The following is a 20,887-nucleotide window of genomic DNA, read 5'->3' as shown; positions in this document are numbered from 1 at the left end:
TTCTTTGGGAAATTTATGGAGGAACTTAAAAAACCTCTTAAAATTATTTCTGCAGGAGCATTCGAATTTTTTTGAAGAATCCTTGGAGAAATTCTTGAAGGAATTCTGGGCTTTTATTTTTAAGAAAATAAAACGCTGTTAGAATGTCAGGAATCCACATACGGTTTTCTAAAAAAAATCCCAGAGAAATTTTTGAAATAATCCATGGGGGAGTTTCTTAAGCATGGAGTTTTTTTAGAAGAATTCATGGTGAAATTTCTGGAGGGTCCTCTATAGGAATTTTTGAAGATTGCGTGGAATATATGCCGCCAAGGATGTCATTCGTAAATTGCCATGAAATTCTTCCAAGAGATAAACAAACAATATGTAGGGGGATGTGTTCGTGAACCTAATTAGATCACTGCCAAGAATTTTGTAGATAATTCGTTATGATTTACAAGAGACTCGCTTAGTACTTGAAATAGAATAAGTGAGGATCTTCAAAGTATTGCTGTAAGAAATCACTAAAGTAAATCACATAAAAATGTTACAAAAAATATACAAGAAGAACTTCAGAAAAATACACCTAATATGCAAAAGAAAAAACAATAGAAACTGTTTAAAAATTGCTATTAGGTTTAAATATGTGGTTCGTGAAGTGTTGACGAGAAAAAAAATCTTTATCGTTTTCTCATCGGCGTGGGAAATTTTGTTCGGCGGCGTGGAAAAATATGAACAGCGGCGCGCCGGGTCAATTTAACTGGCGGCGGCGGCGTGAAAAAATCGTCGGCGACGGCGGCGCGGCGCGGCGGCGCACACGTCTAGTTGGAAGGAAGGGAAACGATTTTTTGCAATTTGTTTCTGGTTCTAGCGATGACTATGAACCTATGAATATACAAGAGTTGTATATGTAGAGAAGTGTGAGAGAGAGAGAAAGTGGATAGAAAGATACAAAGTAGGATGAAAGAGACGGGCCAGGAATTGAACCCATGACCTTCTGCATGCGAATCAGAAGCGGAAGCCACTAGACCACCAAGCCCGTCACATCAAAGCTTCCCTGGAACGCATTGAAACTCCTTGAAGTTTCTCTTAATTTCCACTACAGCCCACTGAAACCCTCTGAAACTGACTAAAACTTCTTCGAAATCCCATAAAACCTTTTGAAACGTCTTGAAACTCCGCTAAGCCTGAAGCTCATCCAAAGTCCGTGGAACCCCCTCGAAGGTTTCTGCCATCCTCTGAAACGCTTCAAAACCCCTCTGAACCTGAAGCACTTCTAAAGTTCACGGAACCCCCTCGAGATCTCATGGTCCCCTGAGAACTCCCCGATTCCCCCTGAAGCGCCTTGAAACACCTTCAACCTCTCCCCTGATCTGGGCACCGAAGTCTTCGGATGCTCTTTGTGACCATAAAACCCTTCAAAAGCTCTCCTGAAGTCCCTGGTAAACTGAAACGCCTTGAATCCTCTCTAACCCTCCCCCATTGAGACTCTCGGCAACTTTACATACGCCATTTCTCTAAGCCCTCAAAAGCCTCAAAAGCTCACAAATGCCGGCTTATCGAAGCGCGAGGTCAGCCATTCCAGATGACGGTCGATGACCTTCGGCTGTGGCCGTCTTCCTCCTCTGAAACCTCTGAAAACTCCCTGAACCCTCCAGATACACCATAAAATGTATCTGGACACTCCCTGACACCCCCGGGAGCTTCTGGTAAACTCTCCTTAAGTTCTTAGAAGTCCAAAGGAGCCTCCAATGCCTTTAGAAATTACCCGGAATCCCCTGAAACGCCTTCAAATCTTTCTGAAAGCCCCTGAGACTTAAAATTTTCTCTTAAACCACCAAGAACCTCCTTGAGCCCCATGAAACCTTTTGAAACGTCGTAAAATGCTTCTGAAATCCTCTGAGGCCTACTGAACTTCCCCAATCCGTTTTTATTAAACTTGGCACGATATCTTCTTGACAACTCCTAGTCACTCACCGTCCTTGAACTCTTTGCAATCCTGGTATTTTTGTCTGATTGTACTAGGACGAACAATTACACAATTCTAATAAAACCGATGATACTAGTACCCTAAAATACCAGAAATGCCAAAACTGTGCTCAAAATTCTTTGACTTGGCTTCGAAAACTAGCTTGTGCGGGGTTTCCTAGAGGATTTGGATATACAGGGCCCTTCTCTGGATATTCCGGAAACCTGGTGCACCCAGGAAAGTCGCCGCTTTTTGACTATTTCTGAATTGTAGCAAGCGGCATGTCAAACTTCATGATTTTTCAAAACAAGAGTATTCAAACATGCTTCTAAAGATGCTGTGGAGAAGTGATAACTTTTTGATGTTCTGAAACCTTCAGCACAGTCTTGCTGAATATCCACACGCTTACCGTTTCGGATATGCAGCCCCAAAGACAACCGTTACAAATCCTATATTGTTACTAGCGTTATAAAGCAATTTGTAGGAAAACATCCGAAGTTTTTCTATTTTTCCTTCCAAAAATTTGAACATTCTGAAATTTTTGTGACATTTCCATTGAAAAACAGAGAATTTCTGCAAAAGTTTCTTTAACTTTTTGTCCAACGGTTTTTATAAAATAACGAAGCAATATTTTCAAAATTGGTTTTCGTGCACATGTAGTGTATGGATTAAGATATCTCCTGATTTTTTTCCTGATGGAAAATGTTTTTCGATTTTGCAGAAACCATTTTTAAACAAAATTTCACAAACAAATGGTTTCTGCAAAAACGAAAAACATTTTCCACCTGGAAAAAAATCAGGAGATACCTTGATCCATACTCTACATGTGCACGAAAACCGATTTTGAAAATATTGCTTCGTTATTTTATAAAATATCAAAAACCAAAAAAATGAGGAAATGCTTCCAGTTTCGCCTTAAGCTCTGAAATTTGGTTTCCCTTGAGGAATTTGCATAGTCATAAATCAAATGATCATGCACAAATTTCACATAGTTTTTTTTTTTCTTAAATTTCATGATTGTTATGGAAAAAAAATAAGCCAGTAATGATTTGAAAAAATCGTTATCTTTTGATTTAAAAGTTTGCATCGATAATTCGTAAGAATTCCCGTACAACTAAACATCCATGCAACTTTGATTCATTATGCAACTCATTTCAGTTGCATAATGTACCGGTTCGGAAAATAAATTTACTTGAATAGAAATTACATACAGGGTGTTAGGTTCGTGAGTGCAAACTTTTTAAAGGGTGATAGAGGACCATAAATGGTGAAAAAAATTGTTCTACGCATATGGTCGAACCTCAACCGTTACGTAGTTATTGAACTTTCCATGGTTTTGATTATTATTGCTTTAACTGGCTATAACTTTAAAATGATCAAACTTATCACAGTTTTTCTTATCCTTATTCGAAAGATTATTGAATTTTCTATGAAATGGCATCTTTGAAACGATTAGTCCAGTTAAATAACTAAGTTTTCTAGAGCAAGTTGCAAATGCGCGGCACAGTGCGCAAAAAAGTGCTTACCTTGACAGTTGCAAATGTATAGTCTGAAATGCGATGTTTAAATCAAAATTGCAAGAAAACGATAAACAGAAATTTAATGTCAAAGAACAAATTGTAGAGTGAAACAGGGGCCACAACTTTGCCTAAGAAAGAATTTTAAATGTTCACGCATTTTTCAAAGATAATTGACAAAGACAAATTAAAACACACTACTTTTGAGCTATTTACTCTAGAAAACTTAGTTATTTAACTAAACTAATTGATTCATAGATGCCATTTGATAGGAAAAAAAAACAAAAATGCCAGAAATGACAAACATAAAGTTCTATGATTCGCCTTCGAAAACTAGCTTGTGACTTCCAAACTTTAAGATTTTGCAAAACAAGAGTATTGGAACAAGTTTCTAGAGAGTTTCGATACACAGGACACTTCTCCGGATATTCCGGAAACCTGGTGCACCCAGTGAAATCGTCACTTTTTGATATTCTGAAACGTAACTTGCGACGTATCAAACTTCATGATTTTGCAATTGGAATTAATTCTCAGACTTTTTCTTGGTCGGACCAGGAATCGATCCCGTCATCTTTTGCACAGTCTTGCTGGATACCCAGACACCAAATTTTCGCGCTGGAAATCAGCAAACGGTTCAGTAAACAAAAAACTACTGAAATTTTCAGCAATATTAAATGCAGGTATGGAAAATGCCATTTCGTTATTTACTAATTTCATTGCACTTTGTCGACCATGTTTATCAGTGACAACATTGATTATCCATAACTAATCAGCGTTATGGACTGGTACGAACAAATATTTACACCGAAAGTGATGTAAATAGAAAAATGTCATGACATTTTTTCCATGAAATTCCGCGACATTTTTCATCCCTGATCAAATGTCATTGTGGCTTTCAATCAGCAAACAGAGATATTACTGCAGAATTAGCAAATTGGATTTGTTAGCTAAAAATCAGCAAGCTGAGAGGGTTTTCTGGAATTTCAGCATTTTTGTCTGGCAGCAACGACGCCATCTACTTGTCAAAAGAGGAAAAAAATGTCGAGTGCTGGCGTTGTTTATATCGTAGGAAAACTAAAAACATTTGCATACTAAACCTCTTACTTCATAAACTAGTTTTATAACAATAAAAGACGAAAATTTCAGAATGTTTGTTTACTTTGCTGAAACTTTTCTCAGTTAAGTGCTACCTAACCTCACGCCGGCCAAATTCACTGAAATTTTAGCAATCCCTAAGAGTTAGAGCTGATTTTTTCAGTAAATCTTTGACAGCCACGATGACATTTGATATTGCTAAACATTCCAGTAGTTTGTTTTTACTGAACCGTTTGCTGTAATTTCAGCTCAGCAAAATGCAGCAAAAGTTTTTAGAAGAAAAAAAAATCTAGGTGCACAGTTTCTAGCTGTAATAAAGTTCAATAAAATGCTAAAAAGCGCTGCTGTTTTGTGTATTTGGCAACTCTTGAACGATTGGCACATCTTCCGGCAACTCTTCCGGAGTTCTACTACAGTGTAAAAAAGCTACCCAAATGATTTCATAATACTGAAATGAATAGCTGAAAAGTACGCGTGTTGCAGCTATATATCCCCACACACAGTTTGTTTTGACAATGATGTTTACTTCCGACAAGCCGTGTTGATACACAAATAGTTTCCTCATATCAGGTTCTAGCTGAGATAAAATCGTATAACGAGCTATTACCAAGTGAACTGTATAGTTTGGGTTTTCACGTCTTCCGGAAAATCAAACAATTGATTTCAGAAAACTGAAAACTGATTTCAGAAAACAACTGTATATTAGCTTATAGTTTGTTTTTTACTAGTTTCTTATTTATTCAGCGATGACTGCTCCAATTCGACCGTAATGCAGCAGAAAGCAAATGATTGAAGCATATAGCGCTGAAAGGCCTTCAGAATCCAATAAAATGCAATAGACATGATTTAATAGACTTATTGGACATCTTTGCAATAACGATAACGATTTTACTATTTTTTGAAAAGGGTCAAAGTCATTCAATTTCCAATATATGAATCTACAATAGACATGTTCACATTTTTGAAAATGTCTCGAATCCCACCGGTCAAGAAGGTTTCATAATTCTGGTGACATCGCAGTTCTTGGAGGAAGATATATGGAGGCGAATCTGAAGCATTTCTTGGAAAGTCACTTGACACGCAACGGCTTCAATGTCTAACATCGTATGCAAATCGACTCTGGTCGGCTTCTTTAATTCTTAAAATCAACCCCTCCATACAAGATCAAGGCGGATGACATTGAAATCGGGGAAAAGTATGGTTACATCAGGTGTTAGCTATGTTTCTAATAGCGCAAAAATATCGATAACATGTGATTGTCGCGAGAGGAATTTTAGGTGCCTGTGGCTTCAAACGAGGGGAAGTCCTTTGAAAATGTTCCTTCCTGAGTCGGAAGCATTGAAGAAGTTAAGAATGTATTTCTGGCTGAGAATTCGAACAAAATGGGAACATCTGGGATTTTTTATGCCCCTGAAGCGAAAGAATGTCGCGTTCGTTCTGGATTTTAAATCCAGGATGTGAATATTTGGTGCCTTTTTTAACACCTCCTAAAGACACGGACACGTTCAATGTTTCCAGTAAGCTGTTCGCTCTTTGAAGGAACACAATTAGAAAAAATCACCGACTTCGGTAATGCTTTACCGAAATCTTAACCGTTAAGTTTGTTTTACAACGTTTGTTGGCTGGGTAGACAAGGGACTAGTATACAACGCCCAGTTGTACAGCCGAAAACTTTTCCTTACAGCTGCGGTGAGAATCGAACTCGCGCTCCTATGCGCGATGCGACTTAATGTTTGGTGACACTAGCCGGACGACCACGAAGCCACACAATTCTCCTAGCATTAGTCATAATGGGTTGAAGGTACACAGCTAATCGCGTTCGGTGATTTTTACCAAAATCTCAACCACTGGTTTTTTAACGAAATTCTGTGAAAAAATAACAAATTTCGGTAAAATGTTATCGTTTATCTGTCAAACTCTAACGAACTTCGGTAAAAGCTGCTACCTTTACCGAATTTCTCTTGTAAAACAAACTTAATGGTTGAGATTTCGGTAAAGCATTACCGAAGTCGGTGATTTTTTCTAACTGTGTAACTACCGTTGAGGAGGATTCCGTGGTTTTTGGTGGATCACTGGAGCCTTAACTACTTCCTTGTTCCACCCTTAAAACAAAGTGAACCTTGTCCCCAACCTCAGAGTCAGCGTCCCGATTATCGAAAGACAAAGACGTGTAGATGTTACATGCATGACCGCGCTCGATTCCGGTCAACCGGAGCAGCTTTTTTAAGAATCTTGGCATATCTTCGCCTTGCTGCAACTGCTGCAACACTCGTTTTTGACGTTGTCGCTGTGTATATACCTTGTGCAAACTCTAAGGTCAAATGGATGGTCGTTGCCATAATAAACACACTTGTGCGGCGTTCTACACGAACCTGGGCGGTGTGGCCCAGCTGCTTTCAATCGGTGCAGTTCATTAATACTTGTCTGGTAGGTGCCGAGTGCCGAAGGTCACACTTCTGGCCGACTAACTGCATGGTTTGTTGAAGCGACCACAGCCTTGCATGATCGTTTCGCTGGTCAAAGTGTTACCGGTGACCTTCCGCAAGATCTCGATCTGATGGCTTGGAAGGTAAACATGGTACTCAAGCGAAAAAAGGTTATAGGCCACAATCTCATTAGCCTGTCTTCGATCACCTACGGTAACCTGAAGCCTAGTTGCGTCAACTAATGGATTTAACTAGAACGTTTGCCTATGAATCAGAAGAAAACAACAGGAAGATCTGTAATATCTGTAAAATTTATCGGAGTGACCTTTGGGATATGAGGTACCCAACTTTGATTTTTCTGGAAAAAATATGCTAGGTTGACCCATACAACTTAGTTTTTTTTTTCAATAACTTTTGTTCTTCGTAAACACTTTGTTCCGAACACTTTAGAACTATCATCGATACATATTTTACGTAGACCTCAATGCTCTAGTTAAATTTTTTTGTAATTGTCCATGCAACAGGTACTTTTTCCAAAAAAGACTAAGATTTTTAATCTTTTGGAAAAAAAATGTACTTTGTTCTTTCGCGGTGAAAAAAAACTTCGGCAATCTTCATTTTTTTCGAAGCTTTTTCTTGAATAAAAAAATACGATTTTTTAATGGAAAGCAGTTATAACTCAAAAAATCCATGAAGTACAAATTTGGTGTCTTCAACAAAATTATGAGTTTTGGTCGCTCCAAAAGTGCTAGGGCAGCGTAATGAATGCGCTGAAAGTAGGAACTGAAAGTTGTAGATATCAAGTGCAAGAATTACAATTCATCTTACCCTTCTATTTTATAACCAAGTTATCAGTAGTAATCTGTTTTAATTGTATATGACCGACAACACATGTAAATCTGTTACCACCAAACACACTGTAGCGCAGGAGATTTCGGCACATTTTTTAGAAATGTAGTAGCGAAATGATTCTCTGAACTTTTTTGTTTGATATGTGCACACTTTCTTTTCTACAATGTTCTTATTAGGCGTGTACACACTTGATGCACTTTTGTCTAATTTATCTTAGGTTTACCTTGATTTTTTTCCGTTATATTATGTTATAGTCTACATTTTAGGTTTGGTATCTTCAGTAGCATCTCATCTATCGTATTTCATTCATTTTAGATCATAAGAAAACTATATGTTTTAAACACTGTTATGACTACCGAAACTGTTCCTTATGTAATCGTATTTTCTTTCCGTTCCATTTCTTTTCTCTCTCCTTTCATGTTTTATCATTTGCCCGTGTCACACGTTACGTTTGACTTCAACAACAACTCGCTATTGTCACACGAAAACTCCAACACCATTACCACCACCATTGCGATCGCCGGAATCACGCAGGTTTGTACGACGGTATCTGTAGGGGCGGCCGGGACGACTCGTCGGCCAGTGACGACGGGGACCGCGCCGAGCGGGACACCGTGACCTTCATCGTCGGCGGCTGCCCGTCCACGACCAGTCTGCAGATTGCCACACTGAACACCCTGAACACTGGCATTGTGACGCCGGCTACGGCTTCGGCCTACATGAATGCCATGAACAGCAGTGGCGGTGGCGGCAGTCATGGAGGTTCTCCTCAGATGTCGCTCTACCACGGGAGCAGCAGTAGCGGTAACCTGTTGAATCACTCCGGGTCGGTATCGTCGACTACTCCGTCGTCGCCGTTGTCCTACGGCGGGATGTCCTCGCCCTTTGCCAACCACCATCATCAGCAGCTGAGTATGAACGACAGGTAGGTAAATGCTGGGTGTCTAGGGACTTCGGGGTATTGAGATTTCGGTGAATTTCGCGTAAGCACCGTAAGGGAACGTTCATAGATCACGTAGACTATATTTTGGTAATCTCAGACTATGACTATGAGGAGAATGGTCATCATAGTCTCCGGTTATTATACAAGTCTTGAAGCTCTTAGTCTACGACTTTCGACTTTCTTCAGTATGTAATGATTCAACAAGGTTATGCTTTTTCAATTCTTTTTATTCTAGTGAATTTAAACTTGTTAGTTTAGACAACAAAAGCTGTCTTAAGCGTTATACTGTAGAATCTCTATATATTCATTAAAATGAGTTAAATTTTCTTGTCGCACTCCATTGGCAGTTGCATAAAACCTCAGCATATTGTTCCGATCCTTGCTTTTTCGAGGGTAAGAAATCACATTCTTTATGTCGCCTTGTGCTTGAATATTCTTGGGTTCAAAGAACACTACCAGATGACCTGAACAATACGAAATATATATCAGTCATTGTTGACCGCGTCGTAGACCTTCGGACCCTTTTTGATTTCCCATGGATATGTTTCGTTTTCCTAAACCACCCGTGATGGTCCGAAGAATGGTATTCCAGGAAATTTTCAGAAAACTAAATAGTATTCCTGGCGGTCCCCATTCACCGAAATCTCAAACACCGAATCCAGAACATTATTGTAGCACGTCTCTGAATGTGATGATCGCAACTTGCAGTTCGCACAGTCTGCAGGACGAAACGCTGATCTCGTCGTCGTCGAACGACCGGATCGTACCGCCCCGCTCCAAGAAGGGTCCCGTCAAACCACCCACGCTAGTGCCGAGCAGTTTAGGCAAAACGCCGATGCCTCCGCCACGGAAGAGTCTATCCTCGCAAAGGTAAGAAATTTTCCTAAAACTTCTTTGTAGTAATTACATAAACGTTTATCTATGTTTTTTTGTATCACCATTTTCCGTGTTTTTTTCGCTCCTCCTCCGGCACAATGTAACTCTTTTCCCCTACGCCCTTGCCCACCCACCCATCTCGCCCCAAATGTAGGCAACAGCGGTTACAGCAGCAAGATAAGACCAGTAGTAATAGTAGTAGCAAAAGTGATATCACCGATCCCTCGTCCGTTTGTTAGTGCTTATGTAGATAGTGCAAAATGCGGTATTTGTAACACGGTAGGGTTCAAATTTTTCGAATGAAGAAGAGTGGTTCTCGGGAGAATCACCATAAAAAAACGAAGATAGTATTCCTGCTGAGAGTGCGAGAAACTCTTGGCTAGCAGTTAATTACTAGCTATTTACTGAGGTATGCAGATGAGAAAAACTTTAGTGAGATTACAGTAGAAGATATAGAAGCTGACTTTACTTCCCACAATCGGATGTGAGTAACGAGAGTTGTCGTTCTGTTTTACTGTTAGTTTCGTTTGAGTTACCTTTTTTGAGAATTAGCTTCATGCTTCCATATTTACCGCCTAATAAACGTTAACTGCTACGCCCTCCCAAAACCCATGTTTTATATTTGGTTGAATCGTTTCGATTTTTTTTTTGCTTTAGTGAGTTCTACGTTCATGAAGCTTATATTGTTGTGTTCATTTAAGATCTTATACCCTGCATCTTATACCTGGTTTAGACGATTAACATATCCGTTCTTGCCACGATCCATTCAGTGTGGCAATGATCAGACTAATCAGTTTCTTCGGGAAACCATACCAAAAGTTAGTTTTTGTTTCGCTGTATTATCTGGGATTAGTCGCAGAGTTAAAATTTCATCCATAATTCAGTAACAAATTTTGAGAACGACGTATAATCAATGCTACACCATTGATTATACGTCGTTTTCAAAATTTGTTAGTGAATTGATCGTCTCTTGCACGAATATCATCTTGGTATTCGCCAGTGCCACCGTTAGACACATTAGTCTGTACCAAGGCCTTACTCCTGTACGACTGCACGTATTTTCCCGGTTCCACAGTAGCGCTGCCAGTACGTAGTGCTGTGCCCCAAGCCAGGCACCCATAGGGTAGCGAGCCACTTGGGCAGTGGCCGGTATTTTGGGCACTCTTCGCTATAACTCGATCAATTCCACATCAATTGACTTGAAATTTTGTACACGGCTAGATACTACGCGTATCTCACCGCGTTTCAAAAATTGTGTCAATTGGTTCAAAATTGGCTGAGTTATAGTAGAAAAGTGCCCAAAATAGGAACCCTGCCGAGATGGTTCCACTTCCCTACCTAAACATGGACGTCAATGTTTCTTTTTCAATCGATTCAACGTAGACCTCCTACATAATATCGTCAGCGAAGGCAATGGATACGCTCACCGGCAATTTTAACTTCAACACCTCGTTGTACAAGACATTTCATATCTCTGGACCAGGGATGGAGCCTTGCTTGGGGTTATGTGAAAGCATTTCGAGAATCTTGATCAAGTACCTGGATATCCCAAGACGCAGAAGCGCATCGGCAATAGCCACTCAACTGGCACTATTGAAAGCATTCCATCCAGGGTCACTAATGCACAGCAACGAATTTACCTCCTCGTATGCTGGCGAGCAATGTTGGCAGTTTTTGTAACCGAGAAAATAGCGACTACTATCGACATCCGCTTCCGGAAGTCGAACAGGTTACTTATTACTAAATACTACTATTTGTATATATTTTTACAGGACAATTGTTTAAATGAAATACAACTTGAGAATGTGCGGATCATCGTAGCGATGGGTTTGTGATAGCCATATAAGCAGTTCGGTGGAATCTGCATTACAGCAGATAAGGGTCTGTCCATAAACCACGTGGTCATTTTTTTTGGGACATCTCAACCCCCACCCCCCCCCCCCCCCGCGTGGTCATTAGTCCATACAAAATTTTTTTTTCGTCCATACAAATTTCGTTCGTTTCGTCAGGAAATGTTCTTGGAAATGTTATTGAAATTGAAATGTACTTTTTCGCGCGCGTGTGTGGAAACTGATTCAATATAAAACTTTTGGGTGGGCTTCTGGGGAAAAATCAGATAGTGAGATTCCAACGGAGTTGGGAAGCTTTCCAAGGAAAATACTGATGAGAGACATTGCGCTGGGATTCTGGGGGAACTTTAAATGGGAAATCCTTCCTGCGGCAATTTCTTCCGGGATTCTTCCAGAAGCTCCTTCTAGATCTCCTCTAGGAGTAATTTTTTGGGTCCCTCTTATAGTTTCTTCTGGTATTTCTCCAGGATTTTCTTTTAAGATTACACCAGGAGTGGCATAAGGGAGATCAGGTATCCATTCAAGAATTTCTCCAAAGATTCCTCCGGAGATTCCTGCAGTATTTTATCGGAAGTATCGGAAACTCCTCGGGGAAAACCTTCCGGAGATTCCTCCAGAAATTGCTCCGGAGATTCTTCCAAGAATTCCTCCGGAGGTTTCTTCGGGGATTACTCCACATATTTCTCCCAGAATTCCTCCGGAGATTCCTCCAAGATTTCATCCGAGGATTCCTCCAAGAATTCCTCCTGGAATTTCTCCGAGGATTTTTCCACGAATTCCCCCGAGGATTCCTCGGAAGAATTTCCGGGGGAATTCCTGAAGAAATCTACGAAGGAATTCCTGAAGAAATCACCTAATGAATTACTGCAGGAGTCTTTGGGGGAATTTCTGTAGGAATCTCCGGAGGCATTCCTGAAGGAATCTCCGGATAAATCCCTGGAACCTGTAGGAACCTTTGGAGAAATTCCTGGAGGAATCTCCGGAGAAATTTCTGGAAGAATCCACGGAGAAATTCCTTGAGGAATCTCAGGAGGAATCTCCGAAGAAATTACTTCAGGAATCTTTGAGAGAATCTCCGCAGGAATTTGCGAAGGAATTTCCGGAGGAATCTCCAGAGGAATTCCCGGAAGAATTATTGGGAACATCTCAGAAGGAATTCCTAGAGGAATCTCCGGAGGAATTCCTAGAGGAATCTCCGGAGGAATTCCTGGAGGAATCTCCAGATGGAATTCATGAAGGAATCTTCGAAGGAATTCCTGGGGGAATCTCCAATGAAGTTACTGCAGGAATCTTTGAGGGAATTGGCGGAGGAATTTGCGGAAGAATTTCCAGAGGAATTTCCGGAGGAATCTCCAAAAGAATTCCCGGAGGAATCTCCAGAGGAATTTCCGGAGAAATCTCCGAAAGAATTCCCGAAGGAATTTCCGGAGGAATTATTGGGGGAATCTCCGGAGGGATTCCTGAAGGATTCCTGGAGGTATTTTTGGAGGAATCTCCGGAGGAATTATTGGAGAAATCTTAGAAGGAATTTCTGGAGATTTGCTCCAGAAGATCTTGTGATGATTGTTCCAGGAATTCCTCCGGGGAAGTGCTGCAGGAATTCTGGAAGAATTTCAGAGGAACTCCTGGAAAATTACTGGTGGAATTATTGGTGAACTTCTGGTGGAATTCTCGAGGTAATTTTTGATGAGTTCCTGGGAAATTCCTGGAGGAATTTCTTGGAAACTCATTGGGGTATCCCAAAGGAATTCCCGGGGAGCTCCTACAAGAATTCACGGGGAACTCCTGGATATTCTTCCGACAAGTACCTGAAGGAATTAACGAAAACTTCTGGAGGCATTCCCAGGGAACTCCCGGAAGCTTTATCGGGGATTTCCTGGAAAAACCTGATCATTTCTGGATGATTTCCGGGGGAATCCCTGGAGGAATTTCCGGAACACTCCTTGAGAAATTCCCGGGGAACTCTTGGAGGAATTTACGAGGAACTCCCTCGGGAATAACTGAGAAACTCCGGAGGAATCCCTGATAATCTCCTGGAGGAAGAACTGGAGGAGAACTTCTGAATGAATTCCCGTGAACCCCTGCGGGACGTTCTAGAGGAAATATCAGGAAACTCCTGAAAGAACTCTTTTAGGAATTTTCGAGAACTAGGAAACCTCAGATTTCTTTCGATAGAGCAAGACAGAGCAAGAGCAATGCTGCAGATTCTCACACAATTCTTTTCTTCCAGGAAACAAACATATTCACCGAACTGAAGTTGTTTTGAAATTAACCGCAAGAAATCCGCGCTCATTGTGTTTTACCGCAGCGGCATACTTGCGGATTGGTCCATACCGCAGTGCTTCCGTATTCCGTTGCCGGCCCCATTACGTTTCCCGCTTCAAACTAGTGTTGTTTCTTGAGTTCTTTCCTTGTCAAATATTTGACCCTGTGTACTACAGGCCTAAGGCCTCTGTGTACTAACAGCTTAATGCACACTGATGTATGTGGTGCGAATAAGATGAAACAAAAAAGAAAAAGAAATGTCACTTTTACTCACGGAATAATGCATCGACATATTATTCCGTACGGAAAATTAACAACATGACTGACGGCATCGCATGACACTGCCATCTGTTGGCAAATCTTTCTGGCTGCAAATTACTTATCAACTGCGAACTCTTAAGTAATTTTGATTGCAAAAGTTTTACGTGACCATTACTTGTCCTATCTTTTTACACAGTACTTACCAGGTGGAAACTAGCCATAGGGTAAAAACTGGAAGTAGGTCTTTGAAGGCAGTTTTCTTAAAATGAATAACGTTTTCTGTCACATTAGGGGTGGTGGGGGTAAAGTGGACAACCTAAGCATTTTGGTCGTTTCCCGCGGAAATGCGGCAAAATCCATGTGCTTTTCCGAGTAATATGGAAGGTAATGAAATACTCTAGAAATCTTGTAAGTGGTTGAATTTAAAAAATATTGTTTTCTTTGATTATTTCATTCACCAAATCGTGCATCAAAATAGCATGAAAAAAATTGGTGGGGGTAACATGGACAATCGATGGGGTAAAATGAACAAGTCGTTAAAAGTTTTATAACAGCATATTGTTTCTATGTTTTTAAATACAAACTATCAAATTTCATACGATATCTTTATTTTGTTGTTTTCAAACTTTTAATACAAACTTAGAAACACACTTAAATAATTATTGTAAAAATAGTGTAAAAAACAAGCACTGTTTTGGGTGAAAATTATGTTTTGTTGATATACAATATTTTTTTATAACTTTTTACCTCAATTATCTCACGATAGGTATGACAGCTGATGATTCTGAAGTTTGCAAGAAAAAATATGAAATGTTGGTGAAATTTGAACGTCGGTTGATGGGGTGGGTATCCAAAATATCCAAATACTATCCATACTAATGGGGCGCATTTGTAGAACGACACCATTGATGTCGTAGTCATTCAAGATCGGTTTTTTGTTGCGAGAGTAGCACATCACCATGTATTTAGACACACTCAGAGGTGATTTAGAGCTTATTTCGATGACACCATTCGACGAATAGATCTAACTGCGATTGTAAACACAAGCAATCGTCGATTGAGCGTATTACAAAGTACTATTTTAAGTCGATGGCATTAGCAATCTACAGCCAGATCCCAGGATAAGCATCACACCTTTGAAGAACATAAGAAATAGCAGATGGAGGGCCCATTCTACTTCTTTGAGGTGCACCTGATGAGCTCGTGAAGGACGAAGAGGTACTAGAATCGAGCTTTACACGAAACGTTCTTCCCTTCAAGTAGGAACAAAGCCAACGCCTCGAAAGTTTCGCCAGGAGAATGTCATGATCAATTGAATCAAACGCTGCCTTGAAATCAGTGTAGATGACGTCAACTTGACCAGCTTTCTCCAATTGTTCAAAACAAGTCTTAAAATCAAGTAGATTTGGTGTTACAGATCGACCGGGCAAGAACCCGTGCTGGTCGGCAGAAATGTAGCATTTAACCTGGTTCAAGATAGTATCGCTTATGATCATCTCAAATAATTTGGACGCCGCAGAAAGGTTGGTTATTACTCGATAGTTTTTGACATCACGTTTATCATTCTCTTTCAGAATGGGCACCATAATTGTGCTCATTCTGCGAATGGAGTGACGTGAGAAAAGTCGGAGTCGTATATCGAGATGAGGAATCCACTCTCGAATGAAGTGACTCGCCGTGTAAATCAAATGGAGAGTCACCTCATTCGAGTCGAGATTTCTCACCTCGATATACGACTCCGACTTTTCTCACGTCACTCCATTCGCAGAATGAGCACAAATGACTGTTTCCAAATCATAGCATCTTCGAATGGTTGATTGAATATTTGACATAAAGGAGCTTCCAGAGCAGCAATGCAGCGACAGAAAACGGCTGTGGGAATACCGTCCGGGTCAGGCGAGAAAGAATATTCCAATTTCTTGGCAGCATTCGAAACCATAATCAGTGTAACTTGGAATGTGTCTAAATCCAGAAGGTTCATGATACGTCCACGACAGTTGCATCCACTTCAGATGGAGTTACGGTATCCGTAGAAAATACCGAGGTAAAATGGGCTGCAAACAACTCGCACATCTCCGCACGTATAGAAGTTTCAACATCGTTCAAATACACATTCGCAGATATGGCCGTGCTCTTCCTTTTTGAATTGGCATAGTGCCAGAAACTCTTAGGATTGCGACGTAGATTAGTTTGCATTCGCAATATGTACTACTTGTACAACGAGGAGTTGACGTTCCGATATTCGTTGCATACAAGATGGAAAAGGCGTTTATTTTCGGGACAACGATGACGGCGGAGTCTGCGTTGGAGTGCGTTCCTTTTTTTTCGATTCCCTCAGCAGCGTTGTACTCCTTGCAGGCAAAGGCGCAGGGTGACGAAGCGGTACATAGATGTCCATCCAATTTTCCAAAACGGCACGAAACATTTCAGCCATTTCTTCGGCGTTCAATCCATCTAGAAGGATGCTCCAATCCAGTCCCGAAAGAAAGTCTAACAAAGTTTTAAAATCAATTTTATTGTAGTCGAAGGGCAATTCTTCAATCACAACACAACCAGGTGATTGACGTACGTTATCAACAATAGACGGCAGGGATATCTCCAGTGGCGGATGATGAAAATCGATAGGCAAAAGTGGAGTATCGGAACGCGTAACCACGCATGACAGGTCTGAATGGTAAAAGACTAAGTCAAGTGTTCGCCCCAAGTAGTTGAGCTCCGAGTTCGATTGACAGAGATTTTAAAAGTCCAAGGCATCGACCAGAAGTGTGCTTGCGGTCGTCATTGTACCAGCGGGTCGTAGCTCATCGTCACATCGTGTCCATGATAGTTTCGGCTGGTTGTAGTTACCACACACAAGTACACAGACCTTGTCGGAACTCGGAGCACAGGCTACATAGCGCTTGAACCGACTCCATATGACTACTCATCACGTTCGCGTCTTTGCTTTTATCAGAAGCGATATAGATGACACATAGCAAGAGTCGTTGGGCGCCAATCACCACAGAGGCACAAATCTGTTCTAGAGAAGCGTCGCTGGCGGAGTCGATGCCTGAACAGATGAAACGACGATGAACAGTAATGAGAACGCCTCCAATGCACGTTTTCTCGCTGTTCCTCGCACTGTGGTCGCAGCGATACACGTTAAAGTTGTCCCCGAAAAGCTGCGACGAGTTAACACTTTCGTCTAGTCCAGTCTCAATCAAAATTATGACGTCATAGTTGCTGTCGACTGGATTACAGTACAGAGTGTCGTTCGTAATCCTCGCACATTCTTGTAGCACACCCAAAAGTGGCAGTCGTCGTCGGTGGAGTACTGTAATTGAGAATCATCAGGCGAGGAAAAATATGAAGAACGGTAGGGATACTCGCCTCCGGTGGAAACCCTAGGGTCTCCACCATCCACATGAAATCGCATAAAACAGTTATCGTTATTGGAGTCAACCCTAGAGTCGCCACTGTCCACATGAGAAAACTTTAAATTATATTAGCGGTATTGCGGCAACGCTCGGTTGGACAGGGTTGTTCGACGAGATCCGGTTTTTTGACATATCAACGAACTCTATGAACAACATTCCACTAGGCCAAGTGGAGGCATCCAAGGCACTGTTCTTCATTGACGGGTCCAGACCAACTTTTAAGGACACAAAGATCCAGCTGGTCACTTTCACACCTTTTGGAATTAAGCGTACGACATCGGCTGGGGCACTTATATTCAGGCAACGAGAAGCAATCTTTTACATATCTTCGACAGTCAATTGCCGATGCAATCCGGAGATATACAGCCAAAATTTTGGTGTCGGAGCTTCTAGTGTCAAACAAGGTATGGACAGATCACTGATGTCGATAGTTTTAGTCCCACGATCTGGTTCCGCGGTGATCGGTTGATCATCATCATCATTGTGCCGCACGACGTTTACAGCCAATGCGGGGCCATGCATCCTTAGCGCGGAATGGGCGATCAGCAGAAACATCCTTGGTGATGCAGCGATCAACTTGCTGACTCAAAGTTTCCACTTAAGTTGAATAACTTTTGAACTTGAGTTTGCAGAATGGATGGTGGGGAGAGTGGTTAAGCTCGCGCATGTCGGCTACATATGTACGATTTTACGCACCCCTTGGACCAATGCGATTTCGGATTCGCCGTTGGATTCGTTGCCTGCGCACAGGAAGGTCCAGCAGATCATCACAAAGCTATGCAATACCCAGTATGGGTTGGCATCCAGCCTCGGGACAGCACGTGACAGGTTTTTCTGCAGCCGAAGGTTCAGAAAGATATCGGCTGGTAGTAGATATATGTATAATATTAAGTGGAACGAGAACAACGTGACGTGCCATGCAACATTCCATTCATTTCTCATTGCTGCTTTGAACGTCATTTGGATATAAAAACAGCGTATCTCCATGGGTAACTGGAGGAAAGCGTCCTGGATACGACAGTCGCCCGATTTCGAGGCCGCCGGTTAGAGGAATTATGTATGCCAACTGCTGCCTAGCATCTGAAGTTTACGTCAGTAAGCTCGATGCTAATTACTGGAACAATCGTTAGGGTGATCTTGATAAAATATGCGTTGCGGGCTGCTGCGGTGAACCCCAGTTCATATAGCGGTTAAAATGGCGAGAAGGTGAAGTGTTTCAAGTGAACATCTCTTGGAGAAGAACGCCCTTTTGTACGACACTTCGTCGGCGTAGAGGTTCAATACACCGTCGATGTCTACAAGCTGAGTCTTTGCAACTTCATTGTGAACATGATTAGCATGTTTGGGATGAAAGACGTCCAAGTCGCCGATGAATGCCGGCTAAATACTTAAATATGTCTGATACCGAAGAAGCGCTCAAGAATAGCTCATCCTACCGTAGACAAGTAAGCGGACTTCTGTACTTGGTAGTCGTAGCAAAGCCCAATATTGCAGTAATCTTTGGGTGAAAGTTCAATGAACTCCGTGACAACACGCAGAATCTCATCGATTACTTCGACGCCGATTGGATGGGAGATTGAGAAAGCTGGATATTACCCTGGCGAAGCCGCCGTAAATCAAGCGTTTTTTCTATCATCACTGGAGGCGAAGTTCCTGGTCCTCTGTGAGGCGTGCCAGGAATCTCTGGGGCTCCGACGACTGCTTTGTTGCTTTGGAGAAGGCGTGGCTATTGAATATAACCATGCTGAGGAGGAAGTGATCGATTCCCGGTCGGTCCAGGAACTTCGTGATGAAATTTTCCTAGACTTAATTGGGCTTAGAGTATCTTCGTACCTTCCACACGATATACATTTGCAAAATGGTTATTAATTGTGAAAGTGCTCATAAAAAACTAACCCGAGAATCAGGCTTTGTACGTGTGGGGAAATTACGCCAAGAAAAAGAAGAAAAAACGCCTTTCTTACAATAGCTAAACCCATTGGTGCTAAACGATTGGAGTACACATTACCAAATTTCATGTGATCAAATTTTTATGAAACCTCGATTGTGAAATAATGTAACTTTTCTGAACATGAATCATTCTCAAATGTTCAACTTTTACGATGAAATAGTTATTTACCTACCCTTAGACATATAAGGACTGTTCACTTTATAAAGAGGACAGTTTTGCAACGCTATAAAAAGAAAATGCGTAGTACAAATTTGACTAGCCTTGGATGGCTGACTGTAGATTATATTAACAGATAATAGCCATAATTAAATTGAGGTCAAATAGTTGAACTTCATAGAAATGTGGCAAAGTGTTTGGAATGGTCATTTTTTTTTGATTGGCAAAAACTAAAGATAAAAACAAAACAACGATGTAAACCATTGCAAATTTAACATAACATTGACGTCGGAAATAAAATTTTACATGTAGTTATTCTCAAATAAGAAGTATAACGACATAAGAATTGAAAATAAACAATAATAAGTTTCTCTAGAGTCGAAAATTTACAATAATGTAGCTGAAAGTATGGCATTTTTGACTATGATCATCATTACGGATTAAGTTGACGTTGAAGAATGCACTTAAAAGCATATCTTTCTTCTGTGTAATTTAGAAAGCAATTCTCTCATGCACTGGACAAATTTTGAACCGAATCCGTTGTGTTATTACATCACTGTGCTTGAATAAATAGTTTTTTTTTATAAATCTCTATGAAAACAAGAAAACCTACTATATCAAGCTGGATGCTGTTTGGTGCAGTACTACTGACCAACTATTGAACTATATCCTTGGTAGAATAGTATTAGATTCCAATACATTGAAAAATTGATGAAAATTTAATTGTTAACTATGTGAAAAATTATAAAGAATCTTGGGAATTGAGTTTTTTTTACGTATAACGTAAACCGCTTCAGTTGCATAATAATAAGCATTTTGATTAATGTTACATTTTTCCTACATTGTAGAATAATTGTTGAAAGCTATGCAAAAAACTGCAAATTATTTTTTTGAAAAATGAAAAAGATACCGCATAAACAAGGTGTCCTCTTTATAAAGTGAACAGTCCTTAGGGGACATTTTTTTTAGATTTCAACAGTCGAATTCACTAGTTATAAGAGTGGGATTTTTGACCGAACCTCACCCTTTACAGGGCTCGGCGTTAGGTTTTCGATTTTTTGTTATTTGGAAAAATGGGAACTGGATTATTATATCATGCCAGATTGAAAGATGCTCATAGGAGTCATGGCCTAAGTTTATGGACTCACTCTCGGATCGAATGAAACGTTGAACGTGAGATTTCACAGAACTCTGCATGACATACCATATGAAATATGATGTAAATTTTCATTATAGTCATTTTATTCAGCATGGATCTCCGAGTATGATTACAAGACATATCAACTTTATCTCTCTTTTAGATTGGCATCTAAGAGCCGAAAAGAAAGATA

The 20,887-nt window shown here is 40.7% G+C and overlaps 1 protein-coding gene across 5 annotated transcripts in view; it reads left to right on the top strand.

Annotated features, from left to right (window-relative positions):
* The window catches only part of LOC109432604 (stromal interaction molecule homolog), a 135,287-nt gene that overhangs the window by 99,325 nt on the left and 15,075 nt on the right, over positions 1–20,887 (top strand). For 3 of the 5 annotated variants that reach the window (XM_062844825.1, XM_062844826.1, XM_062844827.1), the window contains exons 7-8: positions 8,373–8,763; positions 9,490–9,651. The exons of 1 other annotated variant lie outside the window; for it this stretch is intronic. In XM_062844825.1, the coding sequence (XP_062700809.1) occupies positions 8,373–8,763; positions 9,490–9,651 (553 nt within the window). Of the gene's footprint in view, positions 1–8,372; positions 8,764–9,489; positions 9,652–9,811; positions 10,142–20,887 lie in introns of all 5 variants that reach the window. One more of the 5 variants, XR_009996065.1, reaches the window with a different exon arrangement.

Source organism: Aedes albopictus, chromosome 1 (assembly GCF_035046485.1).
Source record: "Aedes albopictus strain Foshan chromosome 1, AalbF5, whole genome shotgun sequence".
In the NCBI taxonomy this organism is placed as follows: domain Eukaryota; kingdom Metazoa; phylum Arthropoda; class Insecta; order Diptera; family Culicidae; genus Aedes; species Aedes albopictus.
Note: the sequence above shows the minus strand (reverse complement) of the source record. Positions and strands in the feature narration are given on the sequence as shown.